Source organism: Ammodytes marinus (genome assembly GCF_949987685.1).
Source record: "Ammodytes marinus genome assembly, chromosome: 20".
NCBI lineage: Eukaryota > Metazoa > Chordata > Actinopteri > Uranoscopiformes > Ammodytidae > Ammodytes > Ammodytes marinus.
The window spans coordinates 10,472,287-10,498,152 of record NC_137224.1 but is presented as its reverse complement, the minus strand read 5'-3'; the positions used below and the strand labels follow the sequence as shown (position 1 = coordinate 10,498,152).

The 25,866-nt window shown below is 41.3% G+C and overlaps 1 protein-coding gene across 1 annotated transcript in view; it reads right to left on the bottom strand.

Moving 5' to 3' along the window:
- Positions 1-25,866, bottom strand: part of nrg3b (neuregulin 3b) — a gene marked incomplete at both ends in the record, with an annotated part of 188,821 nt that overhangs the window by 6,738 nt on the left and 156,217 nt on the right. Inside the window, 5 exons of the mRNA XM_080048466.1 lie at positions 1,802-1,911; positions 7,069-7,195; positions 9,875-9,977; positions 13,724-13,750; positions 19,955-20,028. Of these exons, the coding sequence (XP_079904592.1) occupies positions 1,802-1,911; positions 7,069-7,195; positions 9,875-9,977; positions 13,724-13,750; positions 19,955-20,028 (441 nt within the window). The remainder of the gene's footprint in view (positions 1-1,801; positions 1,912-7,068; positions 7,196-9,874; positions 9,978-13,723; positions 13,751-19,954; positions 20,029-25,866) is intronic.

The following is a 25,866-nucleotide window of genomic DNA, read 5'->3' as shown; positions in this document are numbered from 1 at the left end:
TCAAACATTCACAAATTCACAAAAACTAGTGCGATAAACTAAGACGGTGAACATAGTAAACATAACACCAGCTATAAGCATCTAAGCCTACATTGTCATTGTTAGCAGGCTAAAGTTAGCATATAGCTTAACACACTGCTGTTTGTCTAAAAAAGTTGTTAAAGTGGTTAAAAACATTACTCTTTTTGGGTAAAAACTTTAAAGCATCCACATTGTTTTTTTTTAATCTCCATCGTTGCCACTATTCTGAATTATGTATGTGATGTCTATAGCACTCTGCATTCAAGCTCTAGGTGAATCAATACGCACACACCTCTGCTCACACCCCCAGTGATAAAACCAATGATACCCCAGGTAATCTTTTTGCAGCGATATTGATGGCTCATATTGACGTGTTTTTCACGGGGCATTTTTCCTGATGGCTCTCAGAGTGGTCCAGTCTCTCAGGTCAATAGCTGAAAGCATCTCCACGTCTTCCGTCACTGTCTGCTTTCACCCCCCGCCGTGCCACCCGAACAAGCTGAACAGATGATTGACTGTCAGCTGCCCCCCAACAAGGCGATTGCATGACACTGTGGCGGGTATAAAAGCCTGGACGAGTTGGCAGCATCCCCACATCCACACATGACAACCTTTTGGAAAAACTTTTTTCCTCTGTGACACATCAACTGGTCCATTAAAACTAATAGTGACTGCTGCCTCAGTAGGTTTTCACTCATAGTGTCACCTTAAAGTCGTCTTGACATCTGAAAACTCCCTCCTATGCACTTGCAACCCCTCCCAATTATCTCGGTAAACATAGGTGCCTCTAATCACAGGACATTCTGTACTCTATGCCCTTGCTACATAAGAATGGAAGCTTGCGTAATGCACATAGCAACGCACAGTTACCACCACGCGCGTATCCACAGTTGCTGTGAATGCTGCTCGACACCCTCATAATGTGAAGTGAAAGGTAGACATGTATCAGCAATCAAACACTTTTTTTAGGGATTTCTGACAATGAGTGCAGTAGGTGCTTGGGAGAAAATACACTTTTGGGAAATGAGTTCTGGCACATTGAATGGGCTGAATGTCATTAATTGTCAATGTGTGTATGCACACCGAATCCTAAAAGTCAATGGAGCTTTTCTGTAAACATCCCACATTGGGCCATTGTAGCGCGCTCTACAACCTGCTCTTCTGAGGATTTAAATTGGCCAACATTTGGTGGTGATTGCTGTGATCACAAAACACACCACCACTTCTGAAATCCCTGGTAGCACATTGCTGTAAATGTTGTTGAATCTTCTGTCATTTGCAGGACAGCACAAGAGGCATTTTGTTGAATCACTGTTTTACTGTATTGCACAGAAAATGTCTCCTCTTCGATATATGCTCTTTCCTATCAGTCAGCATGCACTTTTCACAATTTAGTGGAGATGCCACGCAGAATCAAGGCTATTTTGATAGTCTCTCATTGTTTATTTCATCAAACACGCTTAGCTGCTAATACACCCATAAACAGTCTCATTCCATCTGAGGATATGCACACACAGGCAAAGCTCAGCGTTGGCAATGCACACAAGATATATGTATATACAGTATTAGCCCACTTACAATCACCATAAATCTTTCTTGCTATTTATTTATTTATTTATTTTTTACAAATGATCTTTTTATTATTTTGAGATCTATATACTCTACCACATTGCGGGATGATTACATTTTCTCACTTGGCTGCCTTTTTATAACTGGATAGAGTGAAAGTGAAAGATATGAAACGGCGGAGCCTGGAAATGAGAGTGTGTCCCATTCTCACCTGAAGCGTTTCCCTTTAGACAGAGCTCTGCTGAGAATAGGTGGGGTTACTGTTGATGTGCCTGGTGCCCCGCTGCCACCCTTAAGAGACGATCCGTGAGAACTGCAGCTCTGCAAAAAAAGAAGAAGAAGAAGAAGAAGAAGAGCCTTCGGTAAGCGGTGAAACATATTAATTGTGGCCTCAGAATGTATCCTGTATGCTAGGCCCAGAAGTCCCAGTTCTCTTTCCCCTTTATTACTGTTCAGCTTGGATTCATTATTTATATGGTTTAAAAAGTGCAAACGTTCAAGTGTAAGCGATTATGTGAGTTAACACAGGAAAATAAGCTTAGGACTCTAAATGATGATGCTGGGGGATACTGCATGTGGCTAAGACAGCAAGTCCCCACTCACTCAGGTCAAAGTCCCCCGTCAGGTGGAGGATGTTCTCCCACTGATGTATACGCCCTCAGCCCGGACCCAGAGTGGCTTTAATTACACTTTACATTTTAAACTGCAGATTAGGAAGGGGACGCTTTGTGAATAAACTCCACCGCGGCACCTCACAGCACTCCCGCCGCACTAAAGAATTAATCCCACACAAGATTACATTAATGGTTTCCTAAAGAAGTCCCCCCCCCTCAATTCATCCCCTTTATTCTTATCCAAAATTAACACCATTATCTTACAACAGGCCCCAGACAGAGCACTGGCACAGCAGCCATAAATGCCCCAAGAACCCCCCTGTGATACACTAAGTCATGAGATAATTCTGTTGCAGTGCCTCCTGCTCTGCCCTCTCTCTCCGTCTGTCTGGTCGAAACATCATTAAAGCAATTGCATGTGACTTAGAGCTGGTCCAGGGTCCTCATGCCTGATAAGCTGCTTTTTTTCTCCCTTACAGCCCTGACTCCCAGAGGGAGCTGTTACCGCTACTGCTGTTCACTGGTTGTGCAAGAAAATAGGATCATTTTGGCCACCCTCTCAAATACCCCGCGGGTGCAGAAGAACGCCTCACTTTCTGGAGAAATTGCCTTGGCAAACTTTCCTGTGGAGGATGATATCTATGTCAAGGGATAAAATAAATAGCTTGTGGCAGACAACGGCAGACCTGCATGGCGTAACCCATTTCACTTGTTCCCTCCTATCTCACTTTTGCCTTGTTTTATGCCACTTGTGAAAGCCCTGGATAAACACAGCGCAATGTGGATTTATTTCAAGGGGAGACACAGGGGAGAGAAAAAAAGAAAAAAAAACATGAACCTGACAGAATAACACAGAAATCTATCAATATGTTGACCGTCAACAGCATAACAAGGAGAAAGGTAAATCTATGCATTCAGAGCAGCCTTAATCCCCCATTGGATTACCATCAAATCACAGGTCCTGAACTTTGTATAATGGTATATTTGAGCATTCTTCATGAAGGACAATCTATCTGCCAGCTCTGTGTCACCTCTCTGAGCAGAGACCAGACACAACTATGGATAGCCAAGGCCATTTTGGCTCCACCTGATATCAAAACGTTATTCGGATGTTTCAGAATTATGCACATTTGCATACAGTATGTAACTGCTTCCAACAACTATTAGTTGCCAGGCTGCACTGGCCTGTCCTTTTATTATAATGGTGCAACCTCCTTTAATCTTTCATTTCATCCCCATACTCCTGTCACAACACTTGCTGAATGAACAAGTGACTCATATTCTCCCTCCGTTTTCTTTTCATACTGGCACCCTGGTTAATTCCCTGATGGCAGGGTGCCTTCACTTGAAACATTTTTAAAGCGCTGATAAAGACCTCAAACTTCAAGACACTTAGTTTCATAGACTTTGTCTTAATTTTCAAAAACACTCAGGAGGAGATTAGGAATTCACTAATTACCAGTTGTACCAATGCTCATATTTCTGTGGATTTTGGCACACAAGGTCTCTGTTCTGTGGCCCTTACCATCCTCTACCCCCATGAAGTATTCATACAGCACATCTTTCCCTCCCAGAGCTTGGCATCATTCCTAAGGGTAACTCTCTGTCTTTTCTTAGAGTAAGGCTAGACTAGTTAGTTACCACCACTCCCAGCTTCTGGCAATTGGGAGTTAGATTTTTTTTGGGCTTGGCTTTACCAGTCTGTGTGCCCCTATTCCTTCACATTGGTGCATGTCAGTTTCAGTGCAGTTTGTCTCATGGGTGTGTGTATACCCTCTCTATCTTTTGATTTAAGACACAGTTCTATACGCCAGAGAAGTGTTGATCCAACCCTCAGAGGAGGTGGGAAGTGTTTAACTATGCAATTATACATTTCTCTTTGGGTTTTTCCCCTTTGCCTCAAAAGTGCCCTGGGACTAGTCATACTATCATATATGGCTCCCATTTAACTACTTACAGGCATGCACACTCGGAGCTAAGTGCGGGGGCGTGTGCAATTCACATTGCAATTTAACCTTAGAATGACAGATGGAGTGAACATATTGCACACAGATGTCTCCAGATGTGCAAATAGGCAAAGATGATATTTGCAAATCACAAATGGAACAGACACAGCGAAAAAACATACAAATATGCCGCATGCATGTGCTCGGGGCAGGTGCACAGAGAAAATAGATTTTTAATAGGTCGGATCTGCAAAGCACACCCATAGTATAGAGGAAGTGCAGGTGCCTAATTTAAAAAAAAAGGGTTGCAAAGGTTAAGTAACTTCTATACTTTGCTCAGACTTGGAGCATCGCTGCAGACATTGTATAGCAGTGATGTCAGCATATGCTGCATAATCTTTGCATTACTACTCAGCACACCTTAAGGGTAAATGTCTTGGTCTACAAAGGCCTGACTTCAGGGAGGTGACATGTTTGGGTTATGTAGAAGACAGCCGGAGTCGTGCATCGGCTTATTATAGGGATGATATGGAAGACACTGACCGAAAATCCTCCTCTGCGCTACCTGTTTTGACAGAGCCAACCTTTTATGTTTTCCGGCTCACTGCGCTCATCCTTTTCTGCCACAAATGCATACAGCCGAAAGAACCGCTGTGCTCTGATGCTATGAGTACAGTCATGCAGCATACAACACATGTTTTGTAACCTCTTTAAGAGAACTCTGCTATGTTCCATTGTGTCAGTCTAACTGATCCTTAAAAAGAAAAGAAAAAAAAAACAGAGAACTTGTAGGAATGCACACCCACACACGGCACATGTCATCTCCTCCCAAGATGGTAGCAAGCTAAGAGGAGTGGGTGGAGAGAGAAGCAGAGGATCTGGGGAGGTCGCTGTGTCAAATCCTGGGAGAAAAAAAGGTTTCACTTGGTAATCTTTTCCATGGTCTGTTCAGCTCATCCCACAGAAACACTATTCTCATATAGCCTATAGTGTTGTTGTCTTCTTGCTGTCTTTTTTGTCTTTTCCTCCCTGCTTCCTCCCTGTGTGTACAGCTCTGAGAGCAGTTTGTTGCTGATTACAGGGCATTGCTACATGCTGAGCCCTCACACATAGCTGTCACCACATTCTCAAAGTCATGGTGTTACTATAATAGCCTGCTATTGTGCACTGGGACAATAGGCCCGCATCTAACCTAAATACAATACACTAGACTTCCATGTGCCAAAGGCTGATTTGGTGCAAGTTGGATTCTTTTATTTTATTTGTTTTATTCTTTTACAGTTACAGAGCTGTGGTTCTTGTGCAGATCATAGTGCAATCATGTGATGTGTGCCAGCCAGCTTATTTGAAAATTCAGTTTTGATTTAATTAAGCCCACTAAACAGCTACAACATTAATATCAAGTGCTGCACCACTTCTGAGCTGTCAACCCGCTCAAAGCCATAATTTCCAATGGCACTATCTAAAAGCTTTTCGGATTGTGCCAACTGCAGTGGTTGTGGGTGGGGCAAGCTTGAGGGGAGTGTTTGTTTTCAGTGTGTGACACCAGGTACCGTTGCATTATTAAAGAACCTCAGTACATGTTATGTTTAGAAAAAAAAGCATTACCACAGAAATTACCTGCAGTTGAACCTGAATGGAGGAATTTTTATGCAACGCCAGACCAAACTAGAAACATGTGTTGATTATCAAACCAGTGTACCACCCTGTTTTGTATCATAGTTAAAGTATGCACGTTTCCCACTTTTACATATCTACAGTAAGTGATAGTCAAGTAAATTGCAGAAGATGTGAAGGCCATGTTTGTGTTCTTGAATTTTGTAGCACGAGTAACACCTAAAGATTCCCACATCTTTAAAGAGATGTTGCACATTAGCGCAGGCACATGATAGGGGGGGGGGGGGGAGGTGGTAAGTAATGCAGTGACATCAGAATGAACAAGAAGAAAAAAAAGCATGATGAAAAAAAAACTGTCATATAATGTGCAAGCCTTTTTTCTAACACCCAAACAAAGCGGGTGTATCCAGGGGAAAGTGCTTAATGCATCATGGCGATTGCATTCTTCTGATGAGACCGTTACAGGTGTGCATTATGCTGCAATTACCTTAGGATTCTGTTCTCTGTCTATAAATCCTACACTGCTCCTGCTCTGCTTCAGTTCCCTCTCTCCTGCTGTGTCTGCCTCTCCAGGCTGTGTGCTTTCATTCATTAGAAGCTACCTCCTTTCTTCCGTATACATTCTCACATTTCTTTTATCTTAACCAGTAGTTTGTTTTTGTTGAAGACTTTATTGTGAGAAATAGCATCCCGAATGAGGTGTTTTTTCCTCATTTGGCTCGCAGCATTTTTCCTTTAAAAAGTCTTGATGTTTCTTCACGTAATAACATAACTTTTCATCTCTGAGACTTTTGAGGCATCAACGGCTCTGTCCTGCTGCAATTGTTTAGCTCAAAAGGCAAATACGTTACTAGAAAAAGGCTTGAGACTTGCAAATGCATGTCCTATAGGCATTGGCATAGTCAGTGGTAAAACTACCCACAAGCAAAGGGCCATTTAACATTATTTTTCTACTACACAGTATTGTTGCTGCGCTTGCATGTGTGAATCCAGGATCCCTGGTCCGCCACAGATTAGAATTTTTTCAATCTGCCCGTTTGTCACAGGAATCTGTCATTGTGAAGCAGATATCTCCTGTATAACGCATGATGCATTTGGTATGAAGACATAATTCCCCCCACTGTCTCTATACGCCCCATGTCAGATAAAAGTGTGAACAAAAAGCTTTTCAGCTAGTGGTGAGATGATTAAGACACACATCGTACATCATCCTGTCGACTCTGATTGTAGAGGCGTATTACATGTATTACGATGAAAGCGATAACATTGATGATAGCGGATGCGGTCATTTTTAGACTAACCTTTTGGAGCTGAAGGCTGTACTGCTGCCTGGGAGTGGATTTGGACATGAGGCCAGAAGCGTTGACACCGCAGTCTCTCAGGCTGCGGCTATCAGAGAAATGAGCCTGGAGTTTCTCTCTGTGTCTTCTGTGGAGAAGGAAAAGATTGCCAATATTATTATGACTTCAATAAAAAAAGGTTAATCCAGAAACAAGAGATGGTGTTGTTGACAATACAGAGTTAAGATAGAGGCTTTAACTATAATGAGAGTATGAATTGATGCACATTATGTAAATAGTTGTTAAAAGCTGATACATTCAAATGAGATAATCATGAACAGTTGAATAAGGGGGTGGGAATAAATAAGCTTTGGCTTCCTCCAACTCCTTTTCAGACACAGACGATACATTTATTTGAAAAATATTGTTAATGACACTTTATAATTAGTGTGTATCATGTATCATACTTATTATTATAATTTATTTTTAAATAAAGATGAAATAAATGAATGAATAGAGGAAGAATAACCATGGTGGTGGTATTACTTCACATGAAGTGTCTGTCTTTATTGGCTATATGTAAAGGTTAGGCTATTTTGTGCTTTCTCATTAATGATGAAACACGCTGAGAACAGTTTCTAGTCCATTCATTGATCTGAACTAGAAACACTCTTTGTACACGCATGTGAAAGCGAGGTAGGTGATCATTCCTAATATTGACCTGTTTTCCTTTATTCCAGACACATGCTTTTCTGTGTTTAAAAAACAGGCATCCTGTATAGGGGACACGCCGTGAGTAGCCTTTTCACAGGATTTCACTTTACAATTATTCATTGTAGAAATACACAATTTGTATTACCTCGTTTCACCCAAAAATTAAGTTAAGGGCTTCTGATTTTCCAAACTACGAAACATTTATGTCGACCGTTGTGAAAATGAGCAGCGTGACAATTTGGGACTTTCTTCTAAGAGCTGTAACTCAAGGTCTCATGGGGGGCGAAAAAAGTGTTTAATCCGGCTACGAAAATAGCAGTAGGAGAAAAGATGTCAGGCACAATTTAATCGAGGCAATGTAGCGTTAAACATCCATTACATGCCTTTGTGATGATATTCCGAGAACAGAACGATAAGAAAGAAAGAGACAGATTTTCCCCAAAATATCTCCAGAGAGAAAGTTTCCACTTATGTTACAGAGGGACGCTTCTAAGAAACATGTTGGTGCTATGTTTTAATGTTTAGATAATGTGCATGCATACAGTATAATCCCAGACTGCGTGCAGTGAATGTGACCCATTGGCACACATTACTCGGTGGTTGTTAATTATACATCTGCTGACTTTCCAGTCTTCTGAAATAGCCGTTCAATTTTTGGTCCCATACAGTATACCATTTAATTGCCTCCAATCTGTTCCATTCTTACTCAATTATAAAGCGCTTATGAACAAACAAAATGTGGGGAAGAAAAAGTAAATTGGCATCTTTTAGCCATGCTAAATATAAAATATGCAAGTGTTCCTTCAATTTGGATTAAACTTTGATTGGATTAAAAATTAAATGATGCCTAAAACTTTTGGATTAAATGTTAATTCACCATTAAATGTTCATTTTTTGAAATTCTAGGTTGCTAAACTCTCTCTGCAGCCGAGGCCTGTATAAATGTTTCAAGTGATGGACATGACAAGATATTAAAATTTACGAAGCAAAAAGACTGAACTGGTTGATAAGAACAACAAAACCAAAACCGGAACCCACATATGGTTTTGGGGAGGATTTACAGAATAATTAACCAAACCTACTATTGGAAAATGTATTCATTGGCAGAGTCTTTAAACTTGGGCATGTTTAATACTTATATAGGCTTAACCACATCATACAGTGCTTTAAAATATGGTATTTGATACCATATAAACATATGTTAATTTCCTAATCGACAATCCATGGTAATCAGTGAGTGATGGTAGATATTTGGTAAGCATCAGCACTACTGTGATGTATAGTCCCATTTCATATGCCGCCATATAACTACATTTTATAACCATTATTTTCTTCTAATAAAAAAAAGGGTAAATCCCTTATCTCAAAATCCGAATCCAGAATGCATCTGTGCTAACCTACTCTGTGAATAACTGGTATAAATTAAAAATCTAGGTTTCTACAGACGTGCAAAATCATCTCTGATGTGGAGTAAGCCATTCTGGAGAACGCTTGGAGCACTTTTTGTCAACATCAGTAAATATCTCCTCCTGGATTTTATCAAAAAGTTATCAAGACCACAAGGGTTTTCCAGAATTGCCAATGGGCACTGCACCACTTACAGCGCTACAATGCTGAAAATAAAGCCCATACTTGTTGGGGACCAATTCAATCAACAAAACATACATTTATTCCCCCCTCTACTCTTTGCCATTACTTTTCACTGTCTACATTCCTTTTCTTTCTCCTTGCCTGCGGTGAGTAATTGACTTTGGCGTCTTGCTTTGCTGCTGCCTGGTCGCCTCTTATCGAGTGGCACACATGTAAACCCAACACTTAATCTATTTGAACTTCCTCTCTATAGCTTTCGCTTTATTTGTATATTTGTTCTTTGCGTGAAGCCCTTTGTGACAATTCCTGCTTGGCTGAAAACCACTTTTACCAATAAATCTTACATGAGTATCTGTCCCCCGAATGCATCCTACACAATTTAGCTTTGATGCCCCTGCTAAAACATCGTTTTGCTGACTCACACTTCAGAATTTCACTGGGCTCCATGCCATGATAGTGAAGTGCTCTCTTTGCACAGCCAGGGGCACACTCTACTAATGTGGTGCTGGCTGGCATTACTCACTTGTTGCGGCGGTAGAGAGCCATACACGCCACTCCGAGGAGACAGATCCCGGAGGCAATGCTGAAGATGGACAGCACCTGCCTCTGGTAGGTGTCACCGCTCTCTGCAGAAGGGGAGAATACAGTTTCAGGCACATTGAAATTCCTACTGTGAAACAAAGTATATGGGGGCTGTAGTGGCTGTGAGCAGAGCAGGCAGGGGGAAGAAGAACTATATCTATACCACACTCACTCAAACTGGTGGATGGATGGATGGATGGACGTACATGCACACTTGCATGCAAACACACACACACACACACACACACACACACACACACACACACAAACACACACACACACACACACACACACACACACACACACACACACACACACACACACAGACAAAGACACAGACAAAGACACAGCCACAGGCACGCACACGCATACACACACACACCCACACACAATCTGCATTAGCATGAGGCAACCAACACTGTCAGTAAATGTCAGTGGTTGAGCATGGGATTGGGACATGACAGACTGTGTGGCATGTGTTAACTGAAGTACTGATAATCATTTATTTCAGACAAACCCAGCAGGCAACCAATGGACTGTCGGCACAGCAGGGCAGCCCGTGTTGCGTGTGCGTGCGTGTGTGTGTTGCGTGCGTGCGTGTGTCAGCATTCGGGGACATGGTATTAGCATCGAAAGGAGTGCTGGCTTCCTGAGCCTCTTTGTCAGCCCCCCCTGTTGCACATCAGCAACAGAAGCTAAGGTCCCGAAAGCATTTTGGGGACAAGTAGCAGCAGTTGATCCCGGGCAGATAGACGTGTGACTGAACAGCTGGATTGTGGCGCGGCAACAGTTACTGGGACGATGGCGGTGCACGCACATGATGGAGCTTATCGCAAAAGAAAACTCAAAACAATTCTTCAGTCGGGTCAAAAGAGGCACAATGGATAAGCTGCGACTTGGCATACACTGTAACTTATCCACTGGTAGAGAGCTGGAGCCTGGAGAGACACTTCATAACCTTGAACACAACATCTCTGTGACATCACTCCATCACTCAACAAACAAACAATAAATCCCCCTGTGTCTGATCTCAGCATCTCGACAACTGCAAAGGGCTAAAGTGCAGAGAAATGTCAACGCAACCTGTTCATGACCTCTGAGGTAGGGGTTGGTCTGTGTGGCTTTTTGATGCCGTCAACATGAGAACTGTCCCGGGAGGTTCTTTTTCTTTATCCGTGCATGTCTACCCCGGTTTATCAACTTCCTCTAACTCGCACGGTGAGTTTCCCCCGTGTTTGTGATGCTTGCAACCGACAATCTAAATCAAATTTTTTGTTCTCCTTTCCATTTTCTTCCCCCTGCATGACATCAGTGCTGCGTCAACACATTCAAAGGGAAGTGTATACGGCGTAACCCAGGTCAAACTCAAAGGGAAACCTTTTTAATACTAGAGAAAGCTTCAGGCAGAAGAGAAGAATAACATCAGAACATATCCTGGAGTTACAATATGTGGATGTATATTCATATATATATATATATATATATATATATATATATATATATATATATATATATACACAGTATATATATATATATCTTTATTTTACATCAGTGGTCCAAACTGCCCACTCAGCTCCTGTGAGAAGCGGGTAGGATGGGTTTGAATTAAAATAGTTAGTACAAAAGAATCCTGTGGGGGTGTCCAGTTGCAACACAATATTGCATATTCAATACTTGCAAGCTGATACATTTCCATGTGGATGATTTTGTCCAAATGTTTGGTTTTGCATTAATATTACAGAAAATGTGTTGACATAACAACATTTTAAAGTTAGATTTTTTTTTGCTGGAATATACCTATACAGTAATGGTACGGTATAATTGATATTTGAGCATATTGCAAATGTAAAGATTGTAGATATTGCTTTACTTTTTTTTATGTTCATACAAATATACAAACAATGATGTCTAGTGTCCATCTGATGCTGTTATAAAAAAAATGCAGAAGATTCTTCAATTGTATACAGTAAACCTTACGGGACATTACATCATATCTATAAATACCATAGAAACACATACTAACTTGAGTTACTTGTAACACACAAGTCACATAGGTATAATACTTGTGTGCTGTAATACTATGTCTGTGGCCCTATAAACGCTCTAGCCTTTACCATCGGTGAAATGACCTCGCCACGGTTGCATCTTTGAAATATATGGGACATATATTTCCCAGCTGCCACATCCTCAGTGCTCCCGTGGAGCACCACCTGAGACAAGCCCCTGCTTTTTTTTGGAAAGATGAAATGGGCTTTTCTGAAATCTGAACATAAAAACAGCTGTCTACAAAGCTGTGCTGAATGGCTGCAAGAAAAAGCACACATGCAGTCTGTACATAAAACCATTACAGGCCTTTCATGCTCCATGCCTACGAGGCATTCTTGAAATGAGATGCAAGAGCACATTGGGAGAACCGAACACACTGAACAGCCTCTGCACTAGTCATATCACATCGACACAAGGACAACACATCCCATATGGCCGGCTGTGCCACGGCAGTGACAATGACTAGAAAAAGAATTGCTTTAATGAAGAGCGTGCTAAAGTATCCATGACAAAATGGGGCATTCAGCCTGAAAATACATCAGGGGGAAAAAACTAGTGAGACATGCTGGGCTACAAAAATACAAGAAAATCAAAAGACAAATCACATTTAGAGCACTCAATGCTTCAAACACAGCGTTGGTGCATTCTGTCTGACTGTCTCAAACTGTCACATATTGTACTTATATAACAACTATCAAAGGATGCATTGCTAAAACAGAAGAGTTAGCCACAATGGAACACAGTGAATAGAACAGTGAGAGCTTCCTTCAGAGCCTCCCCCTGACAAAACAAAAAAGGCATTGCTTCTTTCTGTCATCCGTCCAGCCATCAATCGATCAACCCTGTTTTCTCATTTTCTCTAATGCACAAGCCCACCTGCAGACGCATTCTGAACTAATTTAGTCCCCTGATTAAAATCACTGAACTGAGGAATGTGGTGTGCAGGGGCAGACTTCTCTTTCAAGAGTGTGTCTTCTTCTTCTCCTCCTCCTTCCTTTTCTATTTCCTGGAGCAAATGTGTGACACGACAGCAGTGTATGAAGCCATGTTAATGGGAAACTTCACAGCATGCAATGTTGTTTTTCTATGTGTGCACAAAAGGGGAGCCAGAGAGCGAGGAGGAGACAGCAAAGGGAAAATGGAAAACATTAGAAGGGCGGTAGAGTGGGTGGCATTGTATATTCCCTCTGGTCAAAGAACAGTGTGTTCTTTATTAAAGAAAGAGAGCTAGATAATTTGATTTTCAAAGATGTGTTAACTGCCTAGAAGATGAAAAAAAGGCACCTAGTAAGTCATATCAATGGCATTTTGAAGAAGCTTAATATTGTATTTTCAATGCCTTCTTATTCTAATAGTAGCTTATTTTCATTTGCAAAATCCAATTTTTCACTAAAACAAACATATTCCCACACCATATATAATATAAATGTTTCCTAAATTGAAGCTCAACTGACTTCACATACATGTGTACACACTGGTACTTGACAGGTATGTCCTTATTGCCCTATCCCCATTACATCAGTCCTCCCTATCACAGCACTGTTCTTCATGCAGACAGAATACACCTAATACACCGCCGCCGCGTTTCCATGGCGACTGGCCCGCATTAATTTGCCAAGGTGAGTGGCCTTGTTGCGCTGGATTGTGTGTTTAGTGTGTGTGGTATCTCGCCGTGCGTATACGGCACATGAAGGATTGAACCCACGCTCACACAGCCACAGAGAGAAAAAAAAAGTTGTCTTACCCATGAACTCGATCCCAAGTTCATCCGCTGTTCCAACCAAGGCCAGATAGCATTTGAAAGGAGAGAGTATGAGAGAGAGAGAGAGAGAGAGAGAGAGAGAGAGAGAGAGAGAGAGAGAGAGAGAGAGAGAGAGGGGAGAGAGAGAGAGAGAGAGAGAGGAGGGGGAGAGAAATAGAGAGAAAGGAAGATTAAACAGTTTCAACATGATGGGTCTCTATCTCACACAGATACATAATCAGAATTCACCCTAGGGAGAAACACATGCTGAAACTAGACCATAAAGTTATTTTGACGTTTTTTTTCTTTCTGATATGGCGCTCCCTTGTGCACCAGGTAATGAGCCAGCCAGCCAGCCCGGGTAGGCTACTTGGTATGCTTTTCCACTGATACACTGAATTCACACACACAGCCTGCAGGGGCTTTGAATGAAGAAAGCAAAAAAACAACAAAGACACAGGGAGCTGGGAGGATTAGAGGACGGATTGTGAAAAATAAAAGTTGAAAATGACATATCGTATAGCTTAGTGTCACTGACGTTGCGATGCACAGGCCTTTTGTATTGATTTGAGCCCGCAGCGTTGCAGTAATTGTTCTCCTCTGTCTCCTAGCATAGCTTTTTCAATATTCACAAGCATGTCTCGTTAAGATGCGCCACACTAACTCACCCATTCACAGGCAGTGCATTACAGTCTCTCTCTCTCTCACATGCACGCACGCACGCACGCACGCACGCACGCACGCACGCACGCACGCACGCACGCACACACACACACACACACACACACACACACACACACACACACACACCCACCCTTTCTTCATTCAGCTAAGTCTTTCCCCCCAATCCCAGTGCTGTTGAAACAGATAAAAAGGAGCACTCGTGTTCTTTTCCATCCTGACAGTGCCCCTTTTTTTCCATGTCACTGTAATGTAATCTCATTTAAATTAAAATGAAACCCTCACTAGTAATTGCTTTTCTGACAGAGGTGGTCTGAGTTTTTAAATAGAATGCGGCTTGCCAAGCTCCTGACAGATTATGTGGTGGGCACACAAAAAAGATATTTTTTTTTTGTTGAAAAATTTAAAAATAAACATTTGTTCCCGGAAGCATTTTGATTGTGCCATGGGAAAATCAGTCAGGGCTGTATAACTTCATTGTTTAGTGGAAAAATAACACCCCAGAGAGCTGCAGAGGAAGCTTCAGATCGGCAAAAGACAAATGAACCCTTTGATGAATACATCACCATGGTTAGCACAGGGTTATCTCGCTCTATTAAGACATCTTTTTTTACTAAGTAAACTTATGACGTTTAGCTCAAAAGAGCATTTCCACCCGCACATGTTATAGAGGCTTATGACACACAAAGCAGGGGTTTGTCATTTGACCCTATGACTGTCTGGCAGATTCTTAATGAGGCAAAGGGGGATTTTCATGATTGCAGAGATAACAAGAGAAATGAGAAAGGCAGGTCTGAAATCCACAAATTAATAAACCAATTAAGAAATTCGTTTTATGTTTGTATTTAAATAGGACGCAGGTGTCATCATGTTCTCATTGACCTCCACGTAACTTCTTCCTTCCTGGAATTATCTCCCAGTAGCCTGGAGGATTATTTAGCAAATGTCGGCGTTTATAATATGCTCCTGCTGATTCATAGTCAGTCTCTTAGCAACTGACACAAACCCTAATGATTAAAACATTTAAGAGCCAATTAATTTGGGCCCAAGGACATTATTGTATTTGTCACGAGTTGTGCATTGCAATATATGATAAAGAAATGGTCCACGCTTTCTGGTCGCTAGGGCGCTTATTCTGTCACTGTTGCACAAACACTCAGCAGCGAGGCCAAACAAGTGAATGCAGTATCTCACTGATGTCGCCTGATAGGCATAATCCATTCTAGACTTTTTTTTTCCCTCTGTGATTGCTCAACAGTGTTCAACGGCAAACACGTTTCCACTGTAAATCGCCCCTGACTGTCACAGCACTGTGCAGATGATGTCATGACAGACACTGATGCACATCCCCTTTGCTCTGGAATTGCATGTGTCTGGAGACATTCACCAATCATAATAGGCGCAGTCTTCCAATACCTCTTTGGCAACTGGCAACTCAAAGCACCCCCTGGGGAACCACTTCATGGTGTACTGTTGGGGGCCTTGAGAAAAGCTCAGAGAAATACCTGTGCGTCATGTACGATGCTCTTGGCCCGATTAAGAGGTGCAAAATCTTGGCAGGTGGGAGAGAGACAATGGCAGGAGTGAATCAAATCCTTAATCCCCTCGTTCACTTGGGTGAGCTGAGGAAGTGAGGAGCCAATGTGTGTGTGTGTGTGTGTGTGTGTGTGTGTGTGTGCGCGCATGTGTGTGTGTGTTATTGAAACCAATATCCTGTGTAGCTACTTGCTCCAGACCTGATATCTATCCGGAGATAAATAGTTCAAATTAAAGGCTCACCCTTCTTCCTGTTTGTTAACCAGCTGGGTAAAACCAAAGGCTGGGCTCGCCTCCCTCTTCCGCCAAACATCATTGATGTAACTCTGGACGGTGCAACATGGCTGCTCACCTGGATGCCTTTAGTGGCATGCCCTATGCACTCTCTCACTGTTAAGGGAGGAAGCTCATTTCAGTTCTTTTTTAAAGGGAACAAACTAAATTGCAACCTTCCTACACTCCCATGCCTCCAATTAAAAGACCCTGCCACTTCCCCACTGTGCAGTAATATAACAAAACCCCGCCACCTTTACCCCACCTGTTTTTCCAAAGCGGAGTTCACAGCATGTGTAGCCGCAAGTACCTGGCAGGGAGTCACTCTTTCCCTTTTGTGCCTGAGCTTTCGAGATGTCCCCTTCCATTTCTTTCTTTTTTTTCCCGGCGAGGATGTGTGTATGACAGAGTTGCACTGCGCACACAAGGCCATTAAGGACTGCTCTTTTGAGTGGCTGCTTTTTGGTCAGTCGATACTAAGATAAAGCATGGGGCGCGAAGGATGATTTGTGACTGGAAGTAGCAAGGAGATTGATTTCAGTAAAAAAATAAATAAAAAAAAAGTGTGCACGGCAGATGAAACTTTTCTCAACCCAAAGTGTGATTTGTTTCTAATGCTGCCACTTCAACAAAAAGAAAACGTTAAATTAAAAAAACGCCTGCAAATAAGTGTGCAAACACAAACCTGCTTATACCTCACGGACATGAACACCATGAATTGCATTTCACTGGAGCTATTCCCATAAGTATTGGTTGTTACAGTGTGCATGTACTGTATGTGTATGTTATTACATGATTTGGCTTTGGGAAGCAGGATAATCCTCAAAACCCTTGGTAATCTGGGTAAATTTTAGATTACTCTGTATCAACAGAGATCAAAATAGGCTTCATTCCTCCCTCAAATCTTCCAGTGTGTGCTTATCTGTTATGGCGGTTGAACGATTTTGGCCAATAACACAGTTTTCTGTAGTGAATAGGTGCATGAGTGGCGGGACAAAACAGATCAATTTTTTTTGTATTACAGCTAACAATACTTGTACCTGATCAAATGAGGTTGGGGCTGATGTCATTTAAGTACTTGAGCTCCCTCCTGTAGATTAAAATAGATTTAACTGTAACATGTTTTAAAAAAGCTTTAGTGATCATTTTGCAGTTTCTATGAATAGGTATTTGATGGATGATAGAAAAATCTATCCATGCACTGCGATAACTATTCTATATTCATCACAGGTCTGGCAAGACTGCAGTCTAGATCACACGATATTGCTCATGCATGCTGTATACATACAGTATGTATATGCAGTGTATACAGCGGGGGTGGATGACAATGAGATCGGGCCATAAGAGTTCACTGTGGAGTCTAATTTAATAAAACATATGTGATGGGAGGTATGTCTCGCGGTACAGTATATATTTGACACGAACAACGCTCATCCGCCTTCTTCCTGTTGCACCCACGCCGAGCCAGTTTCCCACCACTTACAGCTTTATAGCACTTTCATACATTTTAAAATAGTACTGAATTGATGTCTGCATTGGGTAATAAGATTGAAATATGGAAACGTTTTATTCATAGTTTTATTTGGATGCACAACCACATCTACACTTTGGTTTTTAAGCAAATATTCTGTCTTGAAATGTTTATTATAAGTTAACCATAAGTTGTTTCAATGTGTCAGTTGTAACATAATGATTATTATTTTACATAAAATGAGGTTCACTTCAGACTTTATTTGATTCTAGAAATGGTTTAAATAGCTCCACCAGATAAGGGAATAAAAAAAAACTCTGTTCTCTTGGGCAACCCCTTGCAGCCACATGCAGCCTGTGACTGGCGGTCTGCTCATAAATATATTATTGTTTTAAAGGGTCACAAGATGAAAAAGGTTAAGAATGGCTGCCTGGAGCTACTATGGGTACAGCACACAAGCAGCAGTAGCAGTTGTTGCAGCAGCAGAAGCAGTTGCTGTTGTCAGGGAGACACTTACTCAGAAGGATAGTGTTTTTCCACTAGGTGATCTTACCTTTAGCGACTTTAAAATATGCATGTCCCTACTACGCAGTTATGAATCATCTGAAATGTATTTATTGCATTATGTTTGAACTTACTGATAGAATCCACCCATTTGAACGTTCTGCTTCAAGCCTGCTATATTTAGAGATGAGATATTCACAGTGTTTTAATCCCAGTAATAACATTGTTGGAGTGCTTTCATTAAGCTCCTATACTGCAGGAAAATATTGGTTTTTACATTTTCAACAAATGTATATACAGTATATTACTACAGTCTTAAAAATGCATATATTTCTTTTTATTAAAGTCTATTCTAAATGTGTTGTTGTCTACTGTATTTCTTTGGTCAGCCGTCCAATTTTGTGTTAAAAAACATACAATAAATTCATATTATCGATAAAAAAAAAAGCAAAAAAAAAAAACATCTCCCAATCCGGACACAAAGACATATTGATGTGTGCGCCGACGAAAGATAATATAAATCCTATAGTGAAAAGTGTGGTGCCACGAGGGACACGTGGAACAAGCTTGGTGACACTGCCTCGTGACCCCACTAATGGACTCTCACTGGGCCTGGTGGCATCAGACAGAAGGCAAAAGAAGGTTAAGTTTTTCTCTTTGACTCCTGAGTGCAGAGGAGCAAAGTCACTCCTCTGCACATGAAACAGTGTGAATTTGTAAAGATGCGGTCTCGCGGGAAAGGCTTGAAGGGTCTCCCATTTCCCTTCCGTGTACCTCTGACTTTATATTTTTAACTACAGTGCACAGCTGTCATGGGGATTGTTTCTCATGAACATAGGAAACTGGAGACTTTCTCCCCCTTTAGCTAGACTTTAGCAAAGCAAGATTAAAAACCGTAATAAAAGGATACAGGAGCTTCCATGCATGCGCTGGGTTTAATTCTAAAATCTGCATGGGAGCACTTTAGGCCACAATAAAGAATAACGATAGTCTCATGACACAAATTTGGATCGTGTCGAATAGCTAAATAATGATTTTCTTTTATTGCCAATCAAATGGAAATCTTGCCATTATGACACAAGTAGATATTGGAGCGACTGAAAAAATGCATGTTCTAATGAGGCAAATACTGTAACACAGTAAATTAAAAAGGACTGTATTACTAAACTATGTAAGGTAGCGTTATGTCATGCGATACTCATTTTAGGTTAGAGAAATGCATTTCTTAAAACGTCTACATCACAAATGCACGTTGACTGAAAAAAATAAAAATATTCTTTAAAAAACAAAATGGAACCTAGGATGTTAGTACAATACATTCTGCAATGTGAATGGAAAATTCACGTTCGTTTTTAGATCATAACAAAAATAGCATTAGATGACTGTTTCTCTTTTCTAGAAATTAGTTTTAAGAGTTAACAGAGAAATGAGAGGAAATGAGGGCAGGGACAGAGGAGAAGAGACATGAAACAATGGTCCCCACACACACAGACTGGAACTGGGGAATATGGTCATGGCTGGTGCCTCCCCAAAGGCCCTCCAGGGGACCATATGTCTTAGGGCCCAGAGGACAGGATATAGACAATCTTTGGCTGCAACAGTTGATGTAAGACTGATCTCCATGGAGTTATATTTATCTATCTCGTGGACTGATAGAAAGCTGTACCAGATTTGCTCAGGGGCATGCAATGTGCACTTGTGTTTTTCATGTCACAGATCAATACACCAATACTGTAGGATGAAGAAATGAGAAAAATGGGTGAACGTACTTGGGTCTGACAAGATAGCATCTGTCTTCGGTACAAACTGGTCACAGCGTAGCCCATGGTAGCCCTCCTTACACCTGGAAGAGAGAGAGAGAGAGAAAGGAGATTAGAGGTATAAAACAAACCAAGCAACAAGTACCAAAGTACAGCATGTACTGGTGCGCCAGACAGACTTTTTAGATAAGGAAAGTTGAGAACGGCAACAGAAAAAAAAACGTGGACAGAAGACTGAACGGAAGGTTAAAAAAAAGCCAAGTGCCCACTGAGGACTGAGGTGGTGCAGGGAGATACACAGGGAACTGTCAGGGAAAGGGGTTGGATGGGAAGAAAGAGAGGAAAGGGGCGGAGAGTTGGGCAGGCCTAAGCAGCGGCTGCAGCCTCACTGATAGCACATGAATGACAGGAATGCCAGGTCCCAGCGGTAGGAACATGGGGGAACTTGGGATGGAGAGTACTTTGGCGTGATGCAAGATCTATAGTGGTAAGGGGATAGGCTGCCATATAGTTGGAAACGCTCATACGATACAAAGTCCTGGCATTGTCCAGCTATTTGCCTTCATCGTCGATCCCCCGGCAACCGTCATAAATATAGCCATTGAAACTATGACATTTGAAGTTGGCGCTGTGTGTGTGTTTGTGTGTTGCAATAATTTAGCAATATCCTCTACTATGAAAAAAACTTTGAGGGTTGATAAATATTAGAATACATGGATATAATTATAGTTAATGGTTGGGCGTTTTCACCAATCCTATGCCGATAACTGAATGAATTTGAAAAAATTAAAGAATTTGCACTCAATGTTAAAAAGTTTGTAAAAGTCAACACATAAAATTCAGGACACCAATGAAAAGTTTTTAGAGATCTTCCTCAGCCCTATAGTTCAACACAATCCTCAATAGTTTCTCTCAACATTTTCTCGCAAAGAGGACTTAGGCTTTCTTCAATAGTGGCCATGCTGTGAGCACATTCAGTGGGATGATCCATCCCTCCGCTCTTCCACGGCTTATAGGCCGACAATTGTCGGGATTTGCTTTGATGTGTCCCGTCTCGACATTAAATTGTACACGAGTGAGCAATATGTCCGAGTTGTCAGTATATTTTTCCCCATAACCGCCTATTGTAGGTAAACTAGAAGGGGGGAGATTTACCCTCGCACATTATCCATCAATAGCTGTCCACACCACATATCCACATGTGTCACCCAACCCATCACATCACAGAATAATGTATTGGATGAGTGACAGGCAGGAGAGGACCATTCAGTCTTACTCAGCTTGATCTGATAGCTTGAAGAATAACATGTGATAGAGAAGAGCAACACACTGTCAACAAGAACTGAGCTATGTAAAACAAACTGAGCAGCAGTGGAGTTCACAAGTTGTCGCTTTCAGACTGTGTGAGAACTGTGCTAGACTGTCACCTTGCTTTGTTACAGAGCTCCAGCTGCAGTTTCAGCTCTGTTGTGTTCAGTGTCTCATTTTCCCTCTTATTTTTCCTCTATTAAGCAGAAAAAGAACCGCACAACTGATTTACATAAATAGGATACAGTCCATTCGTCCTCTTATTTCATGCCGGCTCTCAAAGCTGATGGTGGCGTTAATGTGGCCACATCCCCATTTTAACCCTGTGTCAATTTCATTTCCCTGTCTGGTGAATTTTTTGCGGCTCAGAGGAAACCCTCCCGCCTTGTGGCACAGGTGAGGGGGTTGTGTGCTTCAGATTATGTGTGCAATTTTGATAATTGTTTTGGCATTGCATTTCCCAAATGACGAGATCACAGTTAGTTGCCTAGTGACACATCCAGCAGACATCATCATCAACTTGGAATCATGTGTGTGTTGACCCCTATTAATGTAACTCCTATATTTACTCCGAGTATGTGCCCCAGCCCATATAACCCCAAATATAACTGTCTTTTAAAAAAAAAAAAATATTGGGTTTTAATTTTTTTTGAACAACAAACACATATACAGGGAAGCTGTCTTTTTAACTGTCAAATGCTACATGTTCGCCAGCTATAGTCGCTAACATTGTCCTTCTGAAAACAGGCCCCTCTTGAGAGAAACGGAAAACAATGAGGCTATAAATCTCTATGCAGCTGAGCGGAAATTATGATATTTCTATCTATAATCCTTCTATACGAGCTATCCCTTTCACATCCAATTATAGTCATTTGATCCACTGTAATTATAAAAAATAAATTACTGATTATAGCAACTTTCATTGAAAGAAATACAGAACATCTTGAACGAAAAGTGTGCTAGAGAGAAATGGGCTTGGAAAAAGCTTGCATCTCAGAGCATTTGATACCTTGTAACGCTGCGGGGCGTGATCATTGAAACGGTCATTTTGTATTATGTGGCAGTTAAAAACCCTCTAACTGCACTTCCAACTAGTGTAGGACTCATTACTGTTCAACTGATGTGTGAAAAATAGCCGTGCATTAAAACCTTCAAAGTCTTAATCCGCAATCTCTCTTTTTATGTGTGTCTTTTTATTTCCAAAGTAATAGGCAAAAAACACACAAAGCCTCCATAGTTCTCGGCTTAAACTACCAAAGGAGGGGATGAATGACTTGATTCTCTCCCGTCATTATTTCTCCATTGCCATACTTCTACATCGTAATCAGCCGGGGAAAAAAATAGCATATGCAATACCCTGCTATCCTCCAAGCTCTTTTTTTTGAAAGGGTCTAAGTTTTCCTCGCATGATCATAAATTACATGTAACAGCAAACTCAGAATCAGTGTAAAGAATGCTATTTTTTATACAGTTTTGCTTAATGCCTTTGTCACCCAGGAACAACAGCTGGTGTAGTAAAAACATTACCGCTTCTGTCCAAAGGGGGTGCAAGAATTAATCAAAAACTGAAAGTTCCTTGGAGCACCTTTAAGGCTCATTCACACACATACAGCAGGAGGATGAGATGAATGAGAGCACACAGACTATACTCTTGCCGAATACTGAGAAAATATGAAATGTTGGATCGAAAACGGACATACAGTGTAAATAAAAAGGAAACATTTTTGGTCCAACATTTGGTGCTTCCTGCAGATACTTTGGGGGAAACGCTTAATGCAAGTTCACAAAATATTATGATGGTACTGTAATGCAGATGATAGAGAACTCCATATTAGGCCATTGTATTAATATCGTATATACTCCCACTGTGCCTTTGTGAGACAGAACTGGTTTGATTAATTATTTACGTAGCACAGTATCTGGTATAATGAGAAGTTCTTTGCTGCACAGCATCAGTGGGATTCTTATGGTCATTGTGCATAATGTGCTCAGTATGCATCTTAGAAAGAAGAAGGAAAAAAACAGGCAAACGCCAACACGATTTGAAGATCTAAAAACAAAACATCCATCTAAAAAAGTATCCATTAATCACCGTAGAGATGGACCATTAAATCAGACTTAACATTTTACTGGGAAATGGAAATATGCAAAAGAACATGCCATATGATGCATTGAGCACCATTCCAAAACGATCAGATAAATTACCAAATTAAAAATGCTTTTGTGCGATAGAAATTAAGTCAGGACCACAGTAGGAGAGTGGGAGAGTTTTGATGCATTCAGTAATCCTACGTCTAGTATTAAAATGTAAGTGTTTGACTTCTTGTTAGAAAAAGTTGCATCACATGAAACAAGTAAGCTTTAGCTTATGACTGATGTTCCTGTTACTGATGCTGACACTGTCTCTTTGGTCAGATAAGAAACTGTGTGCTTTGTTCATAAGTTCTCAGTTTAAATCTGAGTTGATGTTAAGCACAAGCACTGTCCCCTTTTTGTTGTGAGCCAGCGTGCCAATCTGAATCAAACAGCAAATCATGCACTGCAAAATTCAGGGAGGAACCCATGACGATTTCAAGGGTAAACCTTCCCCTCCCCTGCCATCACATTGCTCTGCTCCACATCAAACCTTCCGTCCCTGGGTGAAAGCAGAGAGAGACGTCTAGTTAGTATTCTGAGAGACAAACCCAAAGGCAGAACGGCTGTCTGGCTATCTGTTTACGTCTGGGAGCTTCCTTTACCGTCGTCGTCTCCATCTCTCCCTCTGCCTTACCATCTTTGTGTGGAACTGTGAAACATGCTCAGTTATCCCCTCAATGAGATGCAAACAATGCTTTGTAAATGTGTTTGTGCGAAACATGGCGTCGAAATGCCTGAATGGATGACAAACAATGTGAGATAATGACGCTCCCCGAGTGTGTGTTTGGGTGTGGATCTCCAACGGGGGGTAAATGGGGAACAAGAGCTTGTATTTATGTGTGTGTGCGCGTTGGCGCGCTTCAAAGGGGGGAAATATCTCGAAGACAACACAGATGTGAGTGTGTGTGTGTGTGTGTGTGTATGTGCTTTGAGGGCAAATATGACAGCTTTCTCATGCGCGTGCGTGTATATATCCTCCAGCCACTGTGTGCACGAGCAGTATTTCTAGACAAGTTTCCCCGCACTGCTGTCTGCGACTACACAGCTGCTCTTAACACATGTTCCAGTCACAGAGAAAAACACACCTCCGAGCCTGCTAAGGGGTGGGGAACGCTGCCTCATAACTAATCACCATACTGCCTGTTAATTAGTGCTATAGAATACATTAGCGTAAGGATAGTTCCAGTGTGGGGAGGAGGAATGGGGGTTGGATCGTGTCAACCAAACTTTTCGTTTACCTTCTGACGCCCCATAAATATTAGCTTCCACATGCCCTCTTTGTTAATATTTTTTTTATGTTTAATACTATGTATTTATATCATTGTGTTTTGTAATCTTTTTAATTATTTATCCTTTATTGATATATCATTGCATCTTGTTTATTTTTGTACAGTTTAATTATTCTACTTCTACTGCCCAGGGGACTACAGGTGGAAAATAGCAAATTTGCAAAACCTGGTGGTACAATACAGTAAATCTCCCCCTGCCTTAAACAATGTTAATGTTTCTTTCGTACATGTTCCCTGTTCAAAAGTAACATTACCTCACTACATAACATAAATAACTGCATATGGAATGAAACTGATGAGGTGGAATGGTGGTAGCATACAACATTGCTTACTGGAAGTGAGGAGTGCCTCCCAGAGTGTTGAGCACTTTCTGGCTTGATTATCTCAAGGCTAACTTAGGCTAACTTTTTGGAGGCAGAAAATAAAGGGGTCACTGATTTTAACAAGATACTTTGTGACACACAACATTTAAAAGGGGATTCATCCCTTGTCACTTTTACTAGAATCTGTGTGCGACAAATTACAATGACAGGGGCAAATGTCAGACATCTTTTCAAAAGGTGGCAATGTTTTCCAAATACTTAAAAGAAAAACTCATTCAATCAAGCTCATTCTTGATCTTGAAAACAGCAGTTACAGTTTCCAGTTTTCCCCCTAAGCACACATTTGGGAAATTCACGTCCTCACTTTCTTGCCAAAACTCTTCTATCGATCCCACTCACTAACATGTTCAGCACTGGGAATAGCAAAAGGTTATAATAGCCTAGCATGAAGATTGTTACCTTTGGACAGAGCAAGGCTAGCTGTTTCCCCATATTTCTAGTTATGATGCTAGATAAGCTAACCAGCTTCTGGTTCAAGGTTAATATTAACTGTACAGACATCAAATAATCCTAATCACCAAACTCTCGGCTAAAGTGCAAATATGCACAATCCCCAAAATGTTGAACTATTTCCTTTAATGAATTCTAAGCAACGGTGAGGTTTATAGTTTCTTCTGGTTTGTTTTCTTATTTTCTCGTTTTTGACATATAGCAGCACCTGCTGCAGTGCACTATTTCATCAGGCGGAGTAATACAGAACAGCAGGAGGCTGAGGGCATGCAGCTGATTGAAGCTGCATTTGCTTCTACACCGTAGCCTACTTTTTTACCACTGAGAAGGTCGGGAGGACTGACTAAAATCAACT